The sequence below is a fragment of the Python bivittatus genome, unplaced genomic scaffold (genome assembly GCF_059951505.1).
Source record: "Python bivittatus isolate LINGU-HERP-01145 unplaced genomic scaffold, Pbiv_v1 ctg000340_np1212, whole genome shotgun sequence".
Classification (NCBI taxonomy): domain Eukaryota; kingdom Metazoa; phylum Chordata; class Lepidosauria; order Squamata; family Pythonidae; genus Python; species Python bivittatus.
This window is the reverse complement of record NW_028277056.1, coordinates 5,438,357-5,463,706: the sequence shown is the minus strand read 5'-3', so window position 1 is coordinate 5,463,706 and position 25,350 is coordinate 5,438,357. Positions and strand designations below refer to the sequence as shown.

Here is a 25,350-nt window from a genome sequence, read left to right as displayed (position 1 = left end):
TCTGGGAGGTGTAGTTGAGAGATGTAGTTCAAACCATTTGTATTGTTTTTTTTCCTTTACAGCCTCCTTTTGACTTTCACAGAACTCAGATCTAAGGAACTAGTGCAGAATTCAGGCAGTTTTTGTAGGCAGCTCTTGGAGAGCCCATCTCTTTCTTTTCTCTCCTTGTAAACGGAAGTCTTCTCCTTGGGCCTTCTTCTGAATTCCAGTTCAGAAGAGCAGAGAGAAGCCATTTCATCAGCTGTCTAAAGACTGCAGATGAATTCTCACCTGAGTACTGCCATTCCACATGTTTGCTGGCCTTGGTGAAGGGATGAAGACCCCATTGCTTCCTTTTGTCCAGTTGCTAGTTTATTTATTTATTTACGTATCCAATTTATATGGATACCCATCTCAGTGAGTGACTCTGAATGGCCAAGAGAATTAAAATGGGATAAAAACAATAACTAATTTATAATTTATAAAAATTAAAAATGCAGCAGCTGAGAAACAACCCAAATCACTAAGACAACTGAGAAGTGAGTCACTGCACACACTCGGGACCCCAGGCCTGGGTACAGAACCAACTCTTTAAGGCCTTATGAAAGGCCAGCAGAGATGGGACCATCCTGTTCTCTGGAGGGAGCATATTCCATAAGGTGGGCACTACAGCAGAAAAAGCATGTCTTCTAGGCCCTGCCAACCAGCATTCTTTGGCCAATGGGACCTGAAGCATGCCCATCCTACCTGACTGGATTGGAGGAATAGAAACTGGGGAGAGACCATCAGCAACCTGGTCCTAGGCCATGAAGGGCTTTAAAGGTGACAAGCAGCACCTTGGGTTGTAGCCAGAAGCCCACTGGCAACCAGTGCAGCTCACGGAGTAGTGGTGTTACATGCACCAAGTAACTGGCGCCATTGACTACCTGTGCTGCTGCATTCTGCATCAGTTGAAGCTTCCGAATGCTCTTCAAGGGCAGCCCCATGTAGAGCGCATTGCAGTAATCCAGACAAGGTCATGAGGACATAAGTGACAGTGAGCAAGGCCTCCCGGTCCAGGAATGGGCGCGAGCTGGTGCACAACCCAAAGGTGTGCAAAGGCCCTCCAAGTCATGGCTGGCATCTACCCTTCAAGAAGGGGGCATGAGTCCAGGAAGGCTTCCAGACTACGCACTGAGTCTGTCTAAGGCAGTGCCACCCCATCCAAGACCAATGAAGGAAGGTCCTGGCACCAGGAGATCCAAACCCAAAGCCACTCAGTCTTGCTTGGGTTGAGCTGAAGCCTGTTGTGCCCCATCCAGGCCCCCACCCCCCCAGGCTAGTGCTGGTTTTCTCTCTTTTTTGGAGTAGGGTTGGTAATAAATCATTATTAAAATCATTTTAGAATGCTGAGGAAATTCTCCTGTTGCCCATTTTGCAGGCCGTTAACTGGATTTTTGATGTCTTGCTTTTGCATCTAAGTGGTTTCTGCCTGACATGTTATTTAAGTTCAATGTTATTGTAATGCTTTCCGTTTGCAGTTTTATTTGTGCTGTGGCCTAAATAAATAAAAAAGCTGCTTTTCAAAGGAAACTGATTTTTCAGTCCTCACTGGATTGGGAATAGAGGCTCTTTCAGTGTCATCCTAAAACGTTTTAGCTCCTTAATGCAAAGTCCATCGTATCCTGTACCAGTCAGGTTTCAAGTCCTGCTTTAATTTGATGGTTCCTTTCTTTTTCTCTTTGTGATGTGTTCCCCATCCCATCCCTAGATGTGACTACAGTTAGGAAATTTACATTAACTTCATGGAATTTAATTCTTAAAGAAATTCACTAAGTAGGGTCTTCATTAGTCCCCCCTCCCCAGAGAAATACCTAACATTTTCCTGTATTGGGGTGAATTCCTATTTTAGGAAGAAGGAAAGGCACAGTGTCTTACTAGGTATACTGGAGTAGACCGCTTCGAAACCTATACTACAGCTTACACAAACCTTTCCCTTTGGCTGTGGTGGCTTGTGATGGTGGGGATGGAAGTACAAAAGATCTGAATGCTGTTTACCCTTAGAGTGTACAGGGCATCCTCTGGAATATGGCTAGGTACATTTATTGCACTGTCCTTCCCTTTCTCTGGTTTAAATTAATGCTGTAAGTTCCTTATGGCAGGGCCTGTCTTTTGCTCATGTTAATCTATTAAGTGATGGTTCTGTGTGCACAGTTATAATATTTAGCAAAGAAAGGGACTAAGTCCAGCATTCAGACTTAACAACCAGGAATCTTTTTTCTACAGAGTGATTCTTAGATTGGCTGTAATTTTGTATTGATTTTCTGTAGCTGCCTTATGCCATGAGGGTTTTGTTAGCTACCTGGAGAAAACTGGGGTATGAATCTAATAAATAGCTCCCTTGGCTTGTAGTTTAGCGTGAATCATTTTCTTGATGGTTTCTGCTTATAGGAAGACATGGCTTCCTGTAAGTTCAAAGAAATTTGAATTCTCCAGAAGGAGAATACCCTTCTGGGTAAAGGCCAAAACAAATATAGTACAGTGAACCCAAGGAGTATGTTTAACTAAACTGTTAATAAATTGTTAATAAATCTTAGATAACATCTCACAGTATATTGAGTTATTTGTTGATCACATTTATACCCCACTGCAGCCCTGAAGGATTTGGCGGTTCACAGAGATATACAGTACACAATTTAAAAATCTATGTTTAGATTAAAAACTAAACCATATAAGAATAAAAGGTATAGGAATTGCAGGTCCTGCTCCTTGTGATGAGAATGCTGTTGCACTGAAGTCTTGATTTTGATATTGTAGACATCTGATATGGTCACTATGGGAATGGAATGTGGGACTAGTTAGGTCTTTAATCTTTAGGATAGTTCTGGTTTTTACATGAGTTCTCACCCAACTATCCCCTGCACTCATTCTGTGGTCACAGGACAAGTCTCTAGATAGCAAGCCAATCAGATATAAGATTTATAGCCAGTGTTAGCTTCACAATCTGACTAACATATCCCCAGTGCTTCCTCTTCCCTATAAAGTTGGGCCGTCAGCAAATTTTGATAGAGCCGGTTTGGTGCAGTGAGTAGAAACTGGGAGACTGTGAGTTCTAGTCCTTCCTTAGGTATGAAAGCTGGCTGGGTGATCTTGGGGTAGTCACTCCCTCTCAGCCCAATCCGCATCACAGATTTGTTGTGGTGGGGAAAATAGGAGGGAGCATTATGCATGCCACCTCGAGTTGTACAAAATAAAGGAGGGATATAACTCAAATAATTTTTAATAGGGGCATCAGCTCTAGAGAGGCAGTATTGCTTGGGGTGGAACGGAGTAGAATGGCACAGCATGGCATTGGGATGATCTTGCCACCCATTCTGTCTGTGTTCCTACCATTCAGTGTAACTGCTTGACATCTACATGAAGCTGCTGGGAGAGGTCATCTGCTGACATGGAGTGAGGTATCATCAAAATATTAATGATGCCCAGCCATACCTCTCTGCCCCAGGCCAAATGAGAGATATAGTGGAAGTCCCTTTGAGGTAAACCATGTCAGGAAACATATACCACATGAACTATTGTAACTCTGCTTTATTGTTATAAGGTATAATAAGAGAATCTTGAAAGCCTGACAGAATTTCTTTCTTTCTTATACCAAAGACAGTCAATGTGAGGCATTCTTGAGTTTCTTCCTTCCTTCTTCCTGTCTTTCTGGGCTAAGCTGATGTTTTCGTAATGGCTATTGAATACCTTCTTCAAGGCCATCTCCATACTCCTCTATTCCTCACCCAGTGTCTGGAAGCTGTCAGCGCCTAGGGAAAAACAGGATCAGATTCAACCCAAGCAAGATGGAGTGGATTCAAAAACCAACAGCCTCTAGGTTGATTCCAACCTTAGCTGTTAATGGGGTTGTGCTCCCCCGAGAGATCAGGGTTACAATCTAGAGGTCCTCCTGGACTCATGGCTCCTGCAAGTGGAGCCATGGCCAGAAGGGTCTTTGCCCAATTTAAGCTGGTGCACCAGCTGTGTCTTTATCTAGAACAGGATAAAGTGAAGATGGTTACTTCCTTGTCACCTCGTGTCTAGATTCCTGCAATTTACTCTCCATGGGGCTATCTTTGAAGACCACCTAAAAACTTCATCTGATGCAAAAGGCTGCTGTCTGTGTCCTTGCTGTCACATAATACTACTGCTATGGGATGTTTCCCAGTCTGTTTCAGAAAGCAGTTCAAGGTACTGGTTCTTACTTATGAAGCCCTATATGGCTCAGGGCCTGGGTATCTTAGAGACCACCTATCCCAGGTCTTTTCTGCCCACCTAATTTGGCATTTTTTGTTGCTCCCCTGATTCTGAATCCTCTTATCCCTTGAGGCAAGAATGGTCCCCATTCTTATGGCATTCTGGAAAATAGTTAAAACTTAGCTTTTCTGGAAGTCCTTTGGTGATTAAGTGATTAAGCAACTAGAAGAAAATTCACATTATTGTTTACATCTTTTATTTTATTTTTATTATATTGTGCTTTACAGAGTGTTGGACTTTGTATGTTACCTAGAGCCCCTGGGGAGAGGTGGTTTATAAAATTTATAAAACAAATGCAGCCCTAGGATAAGATTTCTCATTGTAGAAAAAAGCAAGAAGGCTATTCCTCTGTGCCTGAAGTAATAAAGGGAACAACGTTCTGAAGGTTTGACAAGAAAATAGTGTTTTATTTTTTTATTAATTTGAGACTATGTTCCTTAGGTAGCAAATCACTAACAGACATGAAGAAGGAGAAGGATTCCCTTTGAAACCTCCTCTTTTAACTTTTAAAAATGGCTAGCCAAAGAAAAAAAATCTATTGAGATTTTGTAGAACTTTTACCCATGGCCCTCATTAAAACATACCATTTACATACAGTTTGCATACAAAAAAGATAGGTAATTGAATTTCATCTTTGAAAAACACCAAACTGTCACGGTTTCACAATATGATCTTGATCCATCATTTTCAAGGAGAACATCAGGAATCGCTTTGAAGTCCTGAATCTCACTGATAGAGAACAAGAGAAACTGTGGAATGAATTAATGACGTCGTTAAGGATGAATGTGAAAAGAGACTGCCAAAGATGAAGAAAAAGAAGAAAGCAAACTGGATGTCAGAACAAACTGTGGAAATTGCCAAGAAGAAAAGAGAAGCCAAAGCCAAGAAAGACAAAAATCTCAGGAAGGAACTTAACAAAGAGTTTCAGAGAGCTGTTAGAAGAGACAAGAAGCGGTATTACCACAACATCTGCAAAGACATTGAAGATGGAAACAGACATAGAAAACAAGGAAAGTCTTTCAAAAGATCTCTGAACTCAGAAGGAGGTTCCAACTTCAAATTGGTATGCTAAAGGACTCCAGTGGAAAGATAGTGACTGATTACAGGAAGATCAAACGAAGATGGAAGGAGTATACTGAAATACTGTACAGTAGAGATGTCAAACATCCAAGATAGTTTAGAAGATGTTCCATACTTACAAGAACCTCTAGTACTAGAAGATGAAGTTAGATCAGGGCTCTGGTCATTACCAGGCCGGAAGGCTACAGGAACTGATGGAATACCCACTAAAATATGGCAAGCAACAGAAGAAGACTATGAAGGTTCTAACCACGCTATGCCAGTAAATCTGGAGAATGACACAGATTGGAAGAGGTCAATCTATATTCCAATCCAAAAAGAGAGAGATTTAACAGAATGTGCAAACTATTCCACAATATCTTTAATTTCACTTGTTAGCAAAATAATGCCTAGGATCATCTAAGCAGATTAGAGCACTACATGGAAAAAGTGATGAGAGGAACATGAGGCATTATTGCTGATGCGTGCTGGATAACTGAGAAGGCCAAAGAATACCAAAAAGAAGTCAGTATGTGCTTGATTATGGAAAGGCCTTCAGTTGTGTCAGTCACATCAAGCTGTGGAATGTGCTTAGAAAAAAGGGATCCCAGAACATCTCATTGTCCTCATGAGAAACCTATATACAAGTCAGGAAGCCACAGTACTGACAGAACATGGCGAAATAGATTGGCTCCAGGTCGGCAAAAGAGTGTGACTATAAAGGAGTATATTCTCCTCTTATTTATTCAACCTATATGCTGAATATATATTAAGGGAAGCTGTATTGGGAGAAGATGAGCGTGGTTTTACAGCTGGAGGAAGAAACATCAGTAACCCGCGCTAAACTGATGACAGTACTTTGATAGCTGAAAATGCAAAGGATCTGCAAGCTGTTATTATAAAAGTTAAGGAGTAGTGTGAAAAATTATAAAAGTTAAGGAGTAGTGTGAATTAAAATTAAATATAAAGAAGACCAAACTAATAATAGGTAGAACAACCAGCCTTAGAATTGACAGTGGAAGTGGTAGATGGCTTCTGCCTTTTAGAACCAATCATCAATAATAAAGGAACAAGCAGTCAACTTCATGTTTTGCGCCAGTTAAGCCCCTTCCTGGATTGGGAAGCCTTCCAGTCAGTCATTCATGCCCTAGTCATCTCCCATATAGACTGTTGCAATGCACTCTACATGGGGCTACCCTTTCAAGAGTATCCGGAAACTTCAGAATGCGGCTTAGCGGGCAATTTTGGGTACCCCCAGGATGGCGCATGTAACACCTTTGCTGCAGGAGCTGCATTGGGTGCCGGTTTGCTTCTGGGTCCGATTCAAGGTGTTGGTCATTACCTTTGAAGCCCTACATGGCATGGGACCAGGTTACCTGAAGGACTGCCTTATCCCCATTATATCGACCTGTCCCACCCGGTCAGGCAGAGAAGGTATGTTGCAGACCCTGTCCCTGAAAGAATGTCAACTGGTGGGGCCCACAAAAAGAGCCTTCTCTGCTGTTGCCCATGCCCTGTGGAACACTCTCCCCCCCAGAGGTGAGGTGGGTCCCTGCTCTCCCAGCTTTCTGGAAAGGAGCGAAGACCTGGCTGTGCCAATTCGTGTGGGGTGCGAGGAGGGGTAACCAACCCTGAGGGTGGCTAGCACCCTGAAAAGGCTCCCGTAGACTAATAACTTTTCATTTACCATCTATTTCTTGGAATACATTATGTATTTAAGAACACTATTTTGTTATATTTTAATTAGTATTTATTCTTGCTTTTATTGTAAATTGCCCAGAGTCACTCTTTGAGTGAGATGGGTGGTTGCTAAATTTTAAATAAATAAATAAACAAACAAGCAGTCAAGAAGTACACCTCAGACTAGCACTTGGTAGAACCGCCACAAAGGGCTTGGAAAAGATGTTCAGATGCTGGGTTGTCTCTCTACCTACACCATGGTATTCCCTATGACGTTCTACGGAAGCAGAAATTGGACTTTGAAGAAGCAAGATAGGAAGAGTATTGACACTTTTGAACTTTGATGTTAGAGAAGACTCCTGAGAATACTATGGACAGCCAAGAAAACAAACGGATCATCAGATAAATCAGCCCAAAGTTCTCACTCAAGGAACAAATGACCAGGCTCAACTTATCCTGCTTCAGACATATTATGTGGAGACCCAGCTCCTTGAAGAAGGCTCTGATGCTGGGAAAGGTAGAAGAAAAGAAGCAAGAAGGAAAATCAGTAGCAAGGTGGAGGAGCTCCCTTACAACAGTGTTGGGTGCCCTGTTGGAAGACCTGAAGGACCTAGTTAGGGATACATCATCATGAAGAAAATCTGTCTGTGGGGTTGCTAAGCGTCGGCACTGACTTGACGGCATACAGTCATCAAGAACTAGAACCCCTAAGAACAGCGGACCTCATTTTTGAGTGAAAAGTACATGTCGTTGCAGTTTTCTGTGTTCAGCAGACAGCATTCCCTCTCCTACATCTCTTGTACTCAGTATGGCATAGCAATTCTAAATAAGCCGTATGTGAGACCACAGGACCAAGCTGGGGAGATTGTGGCCTGTTATCTAGTTTCCAGGATCGTTCATCCTTGGCCCTGCTTGCTGGGGCTGCTCAGAGTTGTTCCCTCTTCTGCCGTAGAATTAACTTCCTTGCTTTTAGTTTATCAGCAGAATTATTATAGGCTAGCTTAGCCTATCTGTATCTAACAGCATTGTCTGTTCTGCAGGGCTGCTACATCACGGCTGTCTACATTGGGATGGCTACAGGTAGTCCCCGGTTTAAGAATGAGTTCTGTTCCCACGGTCTGTCCTTAAGTCAAATTTGTACATAAGATGGAATAGTATTATTGTATAATACTGTATAAGTAGTATTGTGTAATGAACTCAAACCATTGTGTATTTAACTCAAATTTTGCTAGAATAGGCTCTGTTCTTAATTATGGGTTGTCCTTAAACTGGGCATTCTTAACCCGGGGACTACCTGTATTATAATGCAGAAGGCAGTACAGAAACCTCTAACTCCTTGCAGCCATCTATTGGACATCCTGATTTTTGCAGACCAGTTAGGATAGCCCTAATATTCTCATTAGCAGCCCTCTGGAGTTTCAGGCTGGGTTACTTGTCAGTCCTTAAGAGAATAGTAACCAGGGACCAACAGCATCTGTTGCTGTTCAGTTGTAGTTTGTCTTCCTTGCCTTCTTTCAGATATGCACCCCCATCTTTCTCTCCCCCCACCCCAGTCAGATTTGACTCCTGGCAACTAGATGGACAAGTCTGTGCAGTTTTGCAGGAAGCATTTTCAGAAGTAGTTTGCCATTAGCTTGGGTAGAAAGTCAAAGCTATTACTTATAGAGCATAAAGTCACCTATTAGCCCTTTTCTGTAGCAGGGCTAAAGCATGTGACTTTATGTTCTATAAATAATAGCTTTGACTTTCTCCCCAAGATGTACACTAAGAACGTTGAAGATTAAAAAAAAAAAAAATCTGTAATAGTCCAATCTGATTCCTCAGTACAGATCTAACCAAGGGGAAAGAGGAAATTGTGTTCTTCTCTTTTAAGTGTGTCTGTGTGTTTGTCTAGCTGGCTTGTCCATGAACAAAAGAGATTTCTGAGCAGGCTACATTTTGCAGATTATACTTTGTTGGCTTCTTTAACAATAAGAAGGATGTCTCCAGTTTAAACATTTTAGGCAAACATATTTTTTCACTATACAGGACATTGTAGAAAGAATTCACAACTAAGTTTTCTTAATGCTAAGGTTAAGTTTTCTTTCTAAAACTATTTAATTGGAGGTACCATGGACAGGTCTCCAGGGATTGCAAGGCAAGCAATTTCAAATCAATACATAGTCACTGGTAACAATATGGTGATTGTTATTGATATTCTACAATAATTACTAATTCTTTTTGGTCTAAACAGGAACCTGGGATCTTTCTTTACAAGGTAGGATGATCTATGGATTTACCCTTTTGCTGTAACCTTGTGGTTCTTTGTAGGAGAACAATCATGATATTACATGATAGTGCCGTCCAGAGGCATTCACAGCAAGCCAAGATTTCACTGAAATGACAGAACATATTGTGATGCCCTGATTCAAGCTCCATCCCTTATGTATTTGTGTGCATAATGCGGAGGCACATGGCCCATTAGCTGAACCAGTATTGTAGAATTCGATGTGGATGCCTTGTCTTGAATACTTTGGACTATTAAGCATAGTAATAGAAAAGAGGAGAGGCATTAAATACCGCAAAGAAATGTCAATACATTTTTGTCACAAGTCCTCTTAAGAAATACATACAGGAGTTTAAATTTCATATTTTTCAAATCATATTTTTCAAATTTCAAATCGCCATAGTGGTAATTTTATTTCTGGTTAAAAACAATTAAAATTTATCTCAGGGTTCATTTTTTTCATGTAGGAAGGTAATTAACAAAATGCCTCTTAATTATGTAACAAACCCACATAAAGCCTTATTGCCATATTGTTACCAGTGGTTATAATGGACATGTATGGTACATGAGAGATGGAATACAGTCAGAATAGGCCATAAAAGAAGAAAGATTTGTTCAGGAAGATTTTAGCTTATACTTCTGTAGGAAAAAAACATACAATAAAAAGAAGGCTTCTAAGAAGACTAGCAAAAAATGATTCTCAAAATTGGCTAAGCTTTGTAGGTGTCATCATGTAGAACCAGGTGTTGTGTATGATGGGTGTCCTGCTCTGATGCTTCTGGAATTCAAACCTAACTTCGTCCAATTAAACTTTGTATTGTGGGTTGGGGGGGTGTCTGAGTGAATAAAACTTTTAATAAAAGTTGTAATCCTTTCTTGGTTTATTGTATTCTGAGTCTTTGGATAAATAAGACCAACATGGTCGCACTAGAAGTATTATAAAGGTCTTCTTTATGACTCTCCATTTCACAACCCTAAAGATGTTTCTGCTCTTTTTTTTCAAACCCTTTTCTATTCTTCCTGTATCATGAATATAATTTTAAAAGAAGCTTTTCCATAAAAACACTTAGCGCAAAGGTAAACTTCCTTTCATGCCGGTAGATCTGTTTTTTGGTTTCCCTGCTCATAGAGCCCATACTAATTATAAAAATTCTTAATATATATGGTTGCGTGTATGTGTTTGCATCCTTCTGCCCCACAAAAAAGCTTATAGCTTGCTTATCTCACAGCTTTGAGATGCATAAATTGCACACTGAACATGTACTTTTTCTCAGCAAGTCTTCCACTTATAATATGGGGCAACACCATATTTAAAGATAGGACATGGATGTGCAGGAACCCATCTCCATTTGTTTCATATTTTGGGAAAAAGAAAACATCCAATTGCAGTCCCTGCGTTTGCCAGTAACTTTTATAGTCAGTATAAATGCTAATTAAGCACCGCTCTCCTGTGAATGGAAATATGAATAGACTGTTATCTTGCACAACTTAGCTAATTTTACACATGATTATGCAAAGGACTTGCCAAACTCCCTAGTGAATTAATGAGCCCCAAACTGCTAAATGTGAATTGTATGAAACAAGATTTTGGGGGTGGGGTGAGGGGGCGATGTTTAGATATATCAGTCATGTTAGAATTCTTATGAGTTCACATCAGGCTATCAAGATACTGCCTTAGAATTGGGAATGGAACATAGAGTTGATATGAGTTTGTGAACAGTAGCAATCAGCCGGGGTTTATGAGAAATCCCAGAGACTTTAAAAACAGTTGTATAAATGCATAGGAATTGAATCCCTGCATTCGCAGACACATTTAATACAAGGACCCACGTATTAGCTATTCTCTTGAGAATTTTTCTTGCTCTGTGACCATTCTGAGTGGAAATTCTGGGAACCAAAGTCCAGCATATCTGGAAGGTATCTGGTGAGAAAGCTTGTTTTTTTGGGTTTTTTTTTAATATGAACCCCTTTAAAGTAGCTTTTTCTTGCTTCAGAATCTATGCAACAGTTTGAAAGTTGTGTTCCTTATAAAATTACCTGAGTACCAATCACACACTTGTCACAGAAAACTAGTAGTGGTTTTGAGTTGTTACCTATCTTCACATCCATGTTAAAAGACACATACATTGTTAAATCTCTGTGTTGCTACAACAGAGCCTTATGATCTTACCACATCATGGCCATGGGCAAGTAGGGAACAAGCACGCAAAGTCCAGCACTCGTGTCCTTTCCATGCACAGAGCAAAATGATGAAGTTCGTCTTGCTCGCAACTTTGGCGGAGACATTTAAAGGACGCTACATTTGCAAACCTCACTTTCCAGTCGCTTTCGGAAATTGCTCATTAACTACTTCTAAGCTATTAGAGACCTTCGGAAGGACAAGCTTGAAAATGCCTTCAATCCTGAATGAAAGAAAATTTTAATCATAACCTTAAGAATTTAAAGAATCTGAAATAAGGAGCAAAAAGCAAAATAAGATTCTGATCTTAGAATGTTATTAATGGACTAAGGGTCCAGATGACATTGGAGTATTGAAACTTTTACAATAAGAGTTTGGAATTAATTATAAAGAACAAGCAGCTTCTCATGGGAAATAGATCCTGTTTTGGTTTTTACAAGACATAACAAGGATAGGGAATTTCATGATTTCAAAAACTGGACTCTAGAAGAAACTAAAGTTTTCAGGTAGAGGAAAGATTTACAAGCCTGTAAAAGGTTGCAAAATGTTATAACAATAAAAATACTGAAGGAGATTTTTGAAGAATTGTGTTTTTTTCCCATGGAATTTTCTGCTACAGGATGAGGTGAGAACTGCTACTTTTATTGACTTTACAAGATCCTGAATAAATTTATGAACATTAGCAATGGCTCTTTGTGATCTCAGGGATGGGCGATCTACATGATGAACCTAGCCCCCCAGAATATGGCCCAAGAGCACCCCTACATCATGGCTGATCTTCAGTGGCACTAGTTTTCAGAGCAACAATAACAGTGGAAGGGAAGCATTTCTGAGTCAAAATATATTCATTTTCACCTGTTAAGCCTTAGCTCCCCCCAAAAAATTGGCTGACATCTTTCCCACCCACCCACTCATTGATATTGTTGTGTCTTCAGCTTTCAGAAGCCTTCAGGCTGTCATCCATTTTTTACAATGCAGTTTGCTGGAGAACTACAGCAGGAGGTAGCAGTTGTGCTGCGTCTTGTTTGTGCTGTTCCCACCAGTCCTTCATCAGGTCCATGACATAGGAGATGCTAAAAAAGAATAGCCTTTGCAGCTGGGGATCCAGGAAGACCTTTCTTGCAGTAAGTTTAAATATCAGAAAGTGTTTGCCATGACGTTATTCACTGGTTGGCTTTTCAGCCTAACTTCCTTGAGAAGGGGATTGCAAAGATGTCAGAACTCTCTTTGTGAAAGGAAACATTACGATTCTGAGCAGTCAGTTGGGATGCATTTCTTTGTTCATATTAGTGAACCCTTTTATCTGATTTCCTTTTCCAGATCTATTCCAGGCTTGGGCATTTGGCATGGGCATCTAGAAAAAAACGATTTACCTAATTGACACTACCATATACAGAGTTGATTGATTGGTTATGGGCCATTTCCATTTCAAAAGTGCAAGACAGCTTGCTACAGTCTCCAGGAATTATGTTCAGAGAGGTTTCTAGAGGGCAGAAATAGGGTGCTCAGAGTCTGCGTGGCACCCTTGGTGCTTTAGGTTATACTACTATTGCAACCAGGTTTACAGATCTCAGAGTTGGTTTAGATTTGTGTGGCTGGGTTGAAACATCATGATAGGTGGTAAGTCAGAGCAGGAGAAACTCCATTAGCGCAATATGTGAAACAGAGGAGTCAAAAGATTGTAAAATGCAACGAGCTGGTGATACTGATCCACACAAACACTGTATATTCCAAAAACAAGAAAGGAACAGCCCATTCTCAACAGTAATTGGTGAACATGCTATTGTTCTAATTATTTCTTCCCAGCTATTCTAATTATATCTTTCTTGCTACTCTCCCCTGGTTATAACGGCAGAGAAACTCATCATCCCAATTTAAGTTCTCATTAGAATGGAATCAGATTTGTTACAGATAGCAGGTGAGATTAAGAGCTGATAAACAGGCTGACCTTTCCATGTACAGATACTGCCCTCAGCAAGATCCTCTTCTATGGGTCATATCCCTGGCTTTGTGATCTGTCTCTAAAAGCAGCAAGGGGTCAGAGCAAAAACTAAGTCTGCAACTGGGGACATCTGAGCAGAAAATAAGCCATCCCTCCTATTCTTAAGAGCTCAGGGTTGGTGAGTGGGCTGAAGCTATACCAGGTGTGCAGTGGGTCAGTGTCTCCCTTCCCATGTCACATCCCATTTTTGTGGGGAAGGGATATCTGCTATATTAATTCCAGGCTTAAGTGGCATTGCCAGTCCTGTCTGCTTTTGCCCTATTACCCCTCGGATTAGCCAATGAAAGTGAGAAGAATTGCATGAGACGTATGTATACCTTTTCATTTTGAAAATGAAGAGCAATATGTGTCTTCTTCAAAGGATTCAGACAATCAGCTCTAGTTACTGAGGTACATTGGCAATGTATATCCAGAAATTAATTTGCCAGAAGGATACATCATTAATAAGTGGTCACTGTCATTGGCTAGATTTTTTACAGGAAGCAACATCCTCTCAACACTGACTTTTCCATAATTATTTCCGGGAGTTTAAACATTGTTGTGTGTTTTCCATGACATTCAATTTCTTCTGTGTCAGCTTTGTGCTCCTGTTCATATTCTGTTATTCACTGTTATCTGCTGATTTCCAAGCAAATATCTACTTGTAGACTGCACTAAGGACAGAACCTTAGCTTAGCATGCAGACTGGCTAGTTGCTCCTTATTTGCTGCTGGCTCTTCATGAGGCTTCTGCAGGGCCTTGCAGAGGCCTTGCAAGGCATTGTGAAGGGCCAGTGGCTACCTCGGCCAGGAGCACTTCATCAGCAGCAGGAGGAAGAAGATGGGAAGGTCAGCTGGGGGCGGCAGGGGTAGGCGACAATGGAATGCAGGGCAGCCAAAAGGGCAGAAATGGGGAGGTAGGTGGGTGGGTGGAGGGAATTGAGGTGCACCCTGCAGTCTTAAGTATGGGCAGGCTACCAAGCACCTGAATTTTGATCACGTGTCTGTGGGAATGCTGCAACAGTTGTAACTTCAAGGACCAATCGTAGCTACCATTTGTTCATTGTAACCTTGAATGGTTGTTGAATGAATGGTCGTTGAGCGAGGACTACCCGTAATCTTGTTGATGAGGTAGATAGAAAGTTGCTTTGGAACCAATTCAGCCCTCATAAAATAAGGGAAATTGTTTTTACTCAGTAATTGGATGAGATGGAGGGGAGAATACGATAGATCCTTCAGACTCTGAGCTGTCGCATCTGTCAAGGGAAATACTAACCAGAGATGAGATTTTCCAAGTTTGTTAGTCATAAATAAAATATGCTACTATTAGGGTAAAAATAACTTGGGAAGGGGTCTTAAATGACAAAATTGTTGTTTGTTATGGGATCAGTTATGGATCAGTCCTTTGATTAAATTAATCTCTGCAAAGATTTTAAAAACTACATTGTATATGGCAATTCTCACTTCTAACTAATGTAAAATATACTGTCCTGAATATTGGGTATTGTGGACTTGGGTCCATGTATGGCTTCATTGCCAACTGATCACCAATGTTGGTCTATTATATTGCAGATTATATCAGAGTTTATAGTCCAACAAGTTACCTTCTCTGAAATGCTACTTTTATTTTCTGACTTTGATGCCGATAATAGTTGTCTGTTGGATTCAGAATTTATAACTTTCCTTTTTATGGTGGCAAGGATAGAAATTTTGAAAAACTGGAAGTCAAGCATTTATGGCTTCATGTCAGCACTGGAGTGAATGAACAGTTGCATCCCCTGAGAAACTTACTGAAACTGAAGATGATCACAATATGTGACAGTGTGATGGTATATGGTAGCCTTTTATTTCATATCTATGTAACGAACATAGCTGGGCTAGAAGTCAATTTTGATAAATCATTTGCTGGGTTAATCAATAGTAACACAATTGCAAAAAGGATTTTTATAAAATTTACTGGATTTCATATAAGTCTAGGTAGATTTAGATATTTAGAAGTATTATTAAAGTTTTAAACCAATTATAAGAATTATAACCCTGTTGTGGGAAGGATGAGGACAGAATTTAAGACATGGCTACATCTTTCTTCCTTGGCAAAACAGCCACAGTTAAAATGGCTGTTCTTCTCAAAATTTCATTCCTACTTCAAATACTTTCCTTATCTTTTGAGGGAAAGGGAAAGACTCCCCAATTTGAGCTCAACTCTTTGTGATTTTGTGAGCATATAGGTCTCCTGGTAGCAATATGAAAGTCTTTTGCTACTGCCTCATTATGGGATGTTATTTAAACTTCCCTATCCTATAGCCTGTGTTTCCTGATGGTCATCCATCCAAGTATTGACCATCAAGGAATTGCATAACAAAAATTCTTTATTTTATATCATTTAAAAAAAAACAACCCAGTGTGAGGAAAACTACATTACAGGTAGTCCTTGTTTACTGACTGCTCATTCAGTGACTGTTCAAAGTTACAACAGTGCTGAAAAAGGAGATTTACGACTGGTCCTCAAAGTTGTGGCCATCCCTGTGGTCATGTGATCACGATTCGGGTGCTTGACAACCAGTGCACATGTACAACAGTTGCAGCGCCCCGTGGTCACATGATCACCATTTGCAGCCTTCACAGCTGGCTTCCGACAAGTCAATGGAGAAGCGGCAGGAAGTCACAAGTTGCGGTCAAGTGACATTGTGCTTAATGGCCATGGGAGATTCACTTAATGACCATAGCCAGAACTGAGATTGTAAGTCGGGCACAATCATGTGATATTTCACTTTACAACTTTGTTGTTTAGTGATGGGGTTGCCAGCCCCAATTTCGATCAGTAAGTGAGGACTACCTGGATAAGCCAAGGTATGATAGAGGTTTTAGTTATGCCAAACCTGAATTATTAGCTTGATGTTTTTTAATTTAAACAATTCATTTTCATTATTCAGAATTTTAAAATTCAGTAGATATAAGTTACAAGATTCAAACTCTCAAGCAGACAATATTATTTCCTCCTGTTATTAAGACATTAATTTCAGCTATCATAAATCCTGTTTAAAACTTGCCTTAAAAGTTTGGGAAAGGTGGAATAAAATTTTGTTCGCTGATCATTCTCCTCTTCTCCCTTTCCCCAATCACTGAAATTTTAAACACAGGGATAATATGACAGTTTTCAAGGAAGGGAAGATGGAGGACTTTATAAGGTCAGATACATGATTATTGATGGGCATCCGGTTTCTGTTTAAGATATTTTGCAAAAAGAATAACACAAGTTTCAGATGATAGTCACATTTTTTCTTTTGCTCTTGAATAAAAAATATTATCAGTTGTTAAAGAATGGCATGAATTCATACCAATTAAAATCAGAAGAGCCTCTTGAGTACTAAATAACATTCCTACTGAGTGCAACAGTAGGAATTTTGAAAATCTTAGTTAATTTGGCAAGTCATCAAGAACTTTCTGTAAGCATGAGTCATAAATAGTTATACATTCTGTTAAAACTATATTATATTAATTAAAATATTTTGGAGAATTTATAATCAAACAGATACAAACTGTCATCTCTGCTGTCAAGACCTATTTAGTTACTCATTTTGGTTGAAAGCTTTTGAGTAAACTGGAAAAATAATCATAAACCTTTAATCATTAGTTCTAGACTAGTCTGTTGTCTATTCTTTGCAAGATCTATAAGATGGTACAAAACAAGAAGTTTTTTTTTTAAATTTATGTATATGGCTGCCCCTCTCGGCAAAGCAATTCTGGGCAACAAAAAGAATTTAAAATTAAAACAAACTTTATTTTTAAGTGAATTATATTTTAGTTAACTGCCACATTTCCCATAAAACTGGGAAACTAAAGTACATCTTTCTTTGGATCACTGGTGTTTAAAAGTATGGGAAATAGCAGTGGCTAGAAAATTAATTCAGCAACAGTGTTGAAGTATTCTTTAAAGATACAGTCACCATTGGTTATATCAACAAGTATTTCCTGATAGATTATCTCCATCTACCCATTGGTTTTGGACTAAAATACTGAATATGGATTGCTTTGCAGCAAGGCCATGTCCCTTTTCTTCCCCCTTAAATGTACAAAGTCATATGGGGTAAGAAATCTGGTGGGTGCCAAAGATGATGCCCATATGCCCCTTGAAGTCCACATTCATCCTATTGGAGACAATGAATTGCTCCTATTGGAGCAATGAACCTCACCTGGTTGATTGATTTTTTTTGCTGTAGTGTTATATGTGAACCAAGCAATAGCATCCAAAAGAGGTTGTGTGGCTGCTTGGATCTTTAAAATCTTTAAAATGCATCTTTAATTTAAAATTTTAAATCTTTAAAATGCACCTTGCAAGGGGCACAACTAACCATCAGAGAAGATAGCATGCTGAGCAGATTTTGCTCCCCCCACCCAGTTTTTTCTGATAATTTTTGTGGGTTTTTTTTTTTTTTTACTAATATCTGGGTAATTGGCCAGATTAACAATAAAAAAAATGTATAAAAAGGTACTTCCCCAAAAGGCAGAGGAATGAAGGTTTACATGGATGATTCAGGGGAGGCTGAGGCAGCACGCCCCTCTAGTAAGGGAGAAGAGGTGGCTGAGGAGGATACCCCGATGGAGCACAGGAAGAAAACAGCGCTGCCCAGGAAGAAGCTTTGAGGTTGACTTGATTGGAAATCTAATTAAGCAACTCAAACAAGAACTAGGTGGAATGGGATAAATCAGCTGACTTGATTTGAAATGACTTGGCAAGTATGTTTGAACAAGTTAATAAACAACTAACAGGATTGTCTTCTCAAGTTTCAGAGGTCATTCAGACTGGTTAGCAAAGCATATGACGTTGCTCTGAACAATGAGCTTGATACTGGAAAAATTCAAAAAGATATTACAGTCATTAAATAAAAATAATTTGGGAATTAGAGAAGATGTAGAAAATATTCATTCAGTTGGATATCACATCTCAAAACTTAACAACAAGGTACCTGATTTAAAGCTTTCAGATAAAGATGTGGGATGTACCCTTAGAGTCTTTACTCCTAAATTCAATCAAATGCAAAAGATATTCTAATATGATTTGTAAACGCTCAGGTGAAAAAATTCTACACAAAGCTTGTGAATTAAAAGAGAGAAATTGAGGTAGAGTTAAAATGTTATTTTTTTCAAGATATTATCCCGCCATGTTACAAAGAAGAAAAGTCTTCAAACCTCTGTCAGAAGAGTTATTAAAAAGAAGAATATGACATAAATGGGGGCTTCCCTTTTTAATTTAATTCTATTTCAACCACAACGAAGATAAATTATTTCAGTGCTTCAAGAGATGAATGAAGTCTTAACAAACCTATAGAATACTTCATGAAGAACTAATAGAGAACAAGCTTGGATATTTAAAGAACCGATATTACTTTATGAGAAGATATGATAAGCCCTTTGGCATTTGAGATATATAAGAAATAAATGTTTAATATGATTTCATATTAGTTGGGAAATAGTAAGACAAAATACAGAGAACTGGAGAGTATTACATAGAACTTAATTTAAGGACAAGATAAAGTGGAAAGGGGGAGATGAGAGCTCAGTGTAACACTACCCTAATTACACTGATTAGAGGATTTAATTAAGTCTGTCTACTTCTGTTAACATGTGGTCTAAATGGGTTGGGACGTTGAAGATGAGTGAAGGCCATTTGGTCTAGTGGTGAAGGCACCAGGCTAGAAAGCAGGAGACGATGAGTTCTAGTCCTGCCTTAGGCACGAAAGCTGGCTGGGTGACTTTGGGCCCGTCCTTCTCTCTCAGCCGAACTCACCTCATAGGGTTGTTGTTGGGGGGAAAATAGGAGGAGATTAGGTATGTTTGATGCCTTATTTATAAAAACAATAAAGGGTTGGATAAAAAGAATCTTTAAAAAAGTGGAAAAATGAACTTGGGGAGAGCTGGGAAAAAGGATTTAGGAGACAAAAATGATAGTTATAAAATCAATAATTCCATGAATTTATTCACAGAAGTGTCATTTGGTAAGATTGATGGGTTTTACTGTTATAAGTGGGCTTTGTAGGACTGGTGATAGAACAATGTAGGGTCATTTCTGTAAATGCTCCGCGGTTAGGTGATCCAATAAAAAGAACTAGAATCAGTATTTAAGATCCTTCCCTGTGTCTGTGATTATGTTACAGGAAACATAAATTGGCAAAGATTAAGGATAAATGTTTTGAAAGACAGTTCTAATAAGGATTAATAAATCAAGAGGGGTAGCCATATTAACTTTACATAAGTTAATATGGATTTTATGTAGAAGAGATTCAAAAAGATAAAGAGGAGAGATTTGGTTTTATTAAAGGAAAGTTTGACAATAAAACTATAACACTGGGCACTCTCTCTCTCTTTCTCTCTGCACCAAATCACAGTCAGTTTGGGTTTATACAAAAAGTTATGAAAATTACAAATAAATTTGCTTGGGAGAATTTCGTTCTAACAGGCAATTTAAATATTGATGCAGTTACACTTGGGGATGGAACAAGTGTTTAGGAAAGTAGAAGACAATGTTTAGCATTTAAGAAATTGTAGAGTTTGATTGCATAGTTGCGGTCAGTGATTTTCACTTAGCGACCGCTTTGCTTAATGACCAAATCACCAGTCCCAATTGCGGTCGCTAAACAAGGACTACCTATAGTAAAACTGTCCATTTGAACAATCAGAAGTTGATGATTATTTTAAAAAAGGGACATCTCCAGGTCCTGATGGCGTAACAGGTAAATTATTGTCGTCTTTGCCTGCCTTCCCTCTGCTGAGCTCACCATCCTGGCAATGCATGGGGAGGCGCAGCAGCAATGGGGCTTTTTGCCATGCCACTGCTGTGGGGCTTGCTGTGCTGCAGCGATGGAGCTTTTTCCCATGTCACAGCTATATTACTTTTTCAGCACGATAGATCAGATTTATAATCTTACCAGTACCCAGACAAGAATTAATAATTATGATTCAGAACAGTTCCCCATGTCAAGAGATACCACGCAGGGCTTTCTGTTATCCCCTTTATTATTTAATCTTGTAAGCAGTAGCACCGTAGCAATAAGGAAGTTAAAGTGATAAAAATAGGAGATAAAAATTACATTTATTTGCAGATGATATATTGATTTTTTTGCAACTTCTAGTAATTTAGCTAAATACATTACAGGTAATTCTCATTTTAAGGGATGTGGTGGTACAGTGGCTTAATGACACTGGAAGTTGCTGGCCAGAAATGGTTGACACTTCAGCGGTTCAAGCCCAAGCTCCATGCGGCGGGGTGAGCTCCCGTCTTGTGCCCTTAGCTCCTGCCCACCTAGCAGCTAGAAAGCGTGAGCAAGTAGATAAATAGGTACTCTCACCCCAATGGGAGGAAGAACGCTGATGGCACCTTGCACAAGAAAATGGGAATCAGTTGCTCGTTGCTGGATGCAACGCAATGCAACAGAAGAGACTTGATTTCCTGTGACCACCAGCTGGGCTCCTCCCTAGGAAGGAGGCAATGGCAAACCACTTCCGAAAAAACCTTGCCAGGAAAACTGCAGGGACTCATCCAGGCAGCCTCTGTAGAATTGGTCACGACTGAAAGAGGAGGGAAAAAATCTCATTTAGCAACTGCCTCATTTAGCAACTGTTCACAGTTATGACAGTGATGAAAAAAGAACTTTGCAACCAATCCTCGCATTTATGATCTTCAGAGGTCTGTAAAGCAAAGGAAAACTGAAGGAAGATCATAAGCACAGTCGCAGTTTCACTTAGTCACCACTTTGCTTAACAACTGAGTTGCCGGTCCCAATTGTGGTTGCTAAACGAGGACTACCTATATGACGGACAAATTTGCAGAAATTTCAAACAGTATATTTTCAAAGTTACAACTGATGCTTTTTCAAACCTCTCTTAAAATTCAAAGAGAGGTGCAGCTAGTCCTCATTTATTGAGGGACTGGAAAATTGGTCATTAAGTGAGGCAGTCGTTAAGTGAGTCATCACATGACCGGACCCAATTTTACAACCTTTTCCGATGGCCGTTAAGTGAATCCAGCTCCCCAGTGGACTTTTTTGCTGGAATTTGCTTAATGACCGTGGTGATTTGCTTAACGACTGTTGTAAAAAAGGTCGCAAATTGTGATCATGTGACCATGAGGGGTGGTGCAGTGGTTTGCAATGGTCATGTGAGTACAGGTTATAAGTGCTTTTTCCAAGGCCATCGTAACTTTGAACTGTTGTTAAACAAACAGTTGTTAAGCGAAGACTACCTGTATGTGGTATTTTAAATATACCAGTAGAATACAAATTCTTCAAGTATCAAGGAATTAATACCACAAAAAAATGTTGACAAATTGTTTAATACTAATTTTACTTGAAGAAATTTTTTAAAAAAGAAATGAACACATGGAATAAGAAATATTTAAATATATATTGGGTGAAATTGTAGCAGTTAAAATAATGAAACTTTCAAAATTAATTTTAATTTTAAAATCTTCCAGAATAAATGCTGGATAAGATATTTACGCAAATATTGTGACAAAGAAAAAAATGGAAAAAATTGTTTCTGAACTAAAAAAATTAAAAGAGTTACTGATGGTCCTCACTTAGCAACCACAATTGGGACCGGCAACACCATCACTAAGCAACATGGTCATTAAGCGAAACTTGACCGCAACAGGCTTACAACCTCATTTCTGTTGCGGTCATTAAGTGAATCCCAGCAGGTTGTTAAGTGAGACATCACGTGCCACAACTTGCAATTTTACTGCTGGCTTCTCCATTGACTCTGCTTGTCAGAAGCCGGTTGTGAAGTGTGTGAATGGTGATCCCATGACCATGGGGCACTGCAACAGTCGTAAATATGAGGACTGGTTGCAAGATTACTTTTTTAGCACCATCATAGCTTCAGATAGTCATTAAACAAAGCAATTGGTAAGCAAGGTCTACCTGTAATAGAAAGATCATTTGTGGATCCCAGAACAGGGAGAGTGGGGAATTCCATTTTTAAAATTATATTATCAGGTGGCATGTTTGGCACATACTCCCTTTATATTAGAAGCTCCAAGACAGTGGATGTAGCCAGAAAACATACAGGAAGCAGATAGATCAATAAGCCAAATGTTTTCTTCTTCCAAAAGGTTTGTAAGTAATATAAATAGTATGTTCACAAAAGCTACGCTTCAGGTTTAGAAAAAAAGATACACAGCATCTTCCTCCTAACACTTTTAGTAGTATACTCAGGTTTCTATAATGGGACAGTCAATACAGTTGAAACCATGGAGAGATCTCAGTTGCAATAGAGTAAGAGACTTCCAATAATCAGACGCTGCATAATAAAGAAAAGATTGAGTTGCAGATAGGTTCTGGTCTGTCTTGATTGCCTAATGTGGCTCCATCTTAAATCCTTTTTTTAATAATAAAGACTGTAAGGGAGTGAGCCTCTCATAGTTTAACCATTTTTGAAAAATTATTCATTGCCCTTCCCAACCCAAAGGAACCACTTCAAAAATGTAAAGGTTATTATGGGAATTGGAGATAGGTAACCCCGCTGCAGGTTTAAAAGAAGCTTGGGATACAGATTTAGGAAAACAAAGGTGGAAAAGTTGAAGTGGCAATTGTGGTTTTCTATCAAATTCCATACAAGAGGTGCAGATGAAGATAATATATCAACTGGCATTTAACTCCAACTATATATTTCATAATTTAGTCATCAAAATGTTGGAGGGGTTGTAATCAGAAGGGAATTCTTTTTCATGTGTGGTGGACCTGTGAAAAGTTTTTCTTCCTTATCGGAAGAAAATATTCAAAGAAGTTAGAATAAAAACTAAATAAAAAATATAATTGTTCCAGGGTTGGTATTATTGCATATATCCAAGGGAAGTAACTCTAGACTAAACAAAAAAGAGCTTGTTGTATTTTTACTCCTGGCAGCTAAATCAATAATTGCACGAAAGTGGAAATTCTTATATAATTTATCATTGAACAGTTGGTGTTCTTGGAAAAGTTACTGATAAAATTAGAATATTAGCTTCACAGAAGGATGAATCTCATTTTAATTAGCTTTGGAAAATTATATAATGGGTGCAAATAATAATAACTCAATAAATGTAGTGATACATGGAAACTGATTGAATGTTGAGATAGTTGTTCTTAGATATTACCTTGTATTCTTGTCTTACAGAATTTTCAGAGTAGAAAAAAATAATAAAAATAAAATTTGTGTTCAAGGGCAAAAAAGAAAAACACCTTGCATTTAATGTATGCTTCCATTTACTATCAAGAACTTCTTTGTTTCATTTCTTTAAACACACTCTTCCTTCTTATTATTTCTAGTTCCAAGAGAATTGGTCGAACTTCATCTGAAACTGATGAGAAAGATTGGAAAATCTGTCACAGCGGACCGATGGGAAAAATACTTAATCAAGGTATATTGATTTTATATCTTTTGAAAATATAATATTGGATGCTGAGGGCTTGGCAGTGTATAATAATACCCTGGCCTAAAGTCAAAAACTTCTGTACAGATTTTGAAGTTGATTTCTGACCTGAAGCGAGTACCTGTAAGGTATGTCTCTGTATTGGCTGCTGTTGTCTCCTGTGATTTGGAACACCTAGTCCTGTGGTTTGCCCAGATAGGTGGCAGCACCCAGCGTACCTTGTCTGATAAGCAAGGTTGGACTGGCTCAGTACTTGGATGGGAAACCATGAGGAAATGCCAAGGCTGTAGACTGGGAAGTCAAAAATCATCCCCAAAGAAGACAGTGGCAAGCTGTTTCTGTATCTCTGCCAAGAAAAATAAATGGGACATACTGTATTCATGACGTCATCAGGAGTTAAGCTCAACTTGAAAGAGACTTTGATTCTGTCCCATATGTTCACCTTGGGAAAAACTGCTGGTGGTTCCCCACATTTCTGAGATAACAAGGGCTGAGGCACGGAGTCCGTTTTCTATAATGGCACCTATCCTTTGGAACAGCTTCCCACTAGAAGGGTCAACCCTCTGAGGTAGACCAGGTCAAGAAACAAATGCCACAAGAAATATTAGAACTCTGTTTTATTGTAATAGGCTATACTGTCAGAATCTTGAAACCTGATGGAGCATCCCTTCTCCTTCCTCTTATAGCAAAGAGGGTCAAGGCAGGCCAGTCTTGAGTTTCTTCCTCACCTCCTCCTGTCTTTCCAGACTAAGCTGATGTTTTTGTAATGGCTGCCATGTATTTTCTGTACTCGTCTACAAGACGTTAGATTAGCCCCCTTCTTGGACGTCTTTCAGAAGATACAGCTGTTCTGGAGGGCACTTGGGGGCTAAGTTGGGATGACACTATCTGTTGTTGTTATTTATGTTTTATTGTTTTAAATTGAGTTAAATAATTTTAGTATGTTGCATGTTATTACTATCATGGACAGTTTAACTTTTGAAATTATTATTTAGTATTACAATATGTTGTTGTGAAACACTGGGAGCTCTTGGAGACTGTGGCAGTATTGAAGTTTGATAAATAAACTATGAGTGTACTAGCAATTCCATCTCTCCCTCACCCCCAGTCTTGGTTCATGCTTCATTTCCAGAGACACCAGAAGACATTCATTATGGCAAAAATGTATTGGGTATACTTGTAGTGGTGGAAAGATTCCTCAGTATTTAATTTAAAAGTTTGCCTTATAGATGTGTCAAGACTTCAACAGCACCTGGGCTTGGGAGATGGAGAAAAAAGGATATCTTGAAATGAGCACCGAATGCAAATTGGGAATATTGAAGGTATTGCTCTTCTCTGCAGTGCTGTCTACTTCCTACTCCATTTACAAGCTGTACCAAACACAGTTATCTCCATGCAGGAGCTGAAAAAGGATGCAGCTGCTTTAAAGAGGTCCTGCACTCATACCCATTCTAAAACATCTCTTCTGAACCATTTTCAAAACATGCACAATTCTATGGAATATGTTCCTTCTAAACTAGAGAA

At 39.1% G+C, this 25,350-nt stretch overlaps 1 protein-coding gene across 5 annotated transcripts in view; it reads left to right on the top strand.

The window, feature by feature from the left end:
• The window catches only part of RSF1 (remodeling and spacing factor 1), a 58,694-nt gene that overhangs the window by 7,243 nt on the left and 26,101 nt on the right, over nt 1–25,350 (top strand). For 3 of the 5 annotated variants that reach the window (XM_088140478.1, XM_088140477.1, XM_088140479.1), the window contains exons 2-3: nt 23,723–23,814; nt 25,056–25,148. In XM_088140478.1, coding sequence (XP_087996604.1) covers nt 23,723–23,814; nt 25,056–25,148 — 185 coding nt within the window. Of the gene's footprint in view, nt 1–12,462; nt 12,563–23,722; nt 23,815–25,043; nt 25,149–25,350 lie in introns of those variants that run through there. The other 2 variants (XM_007437288.3, XM_088140480.1) reach the window with 2 other exon arrangements.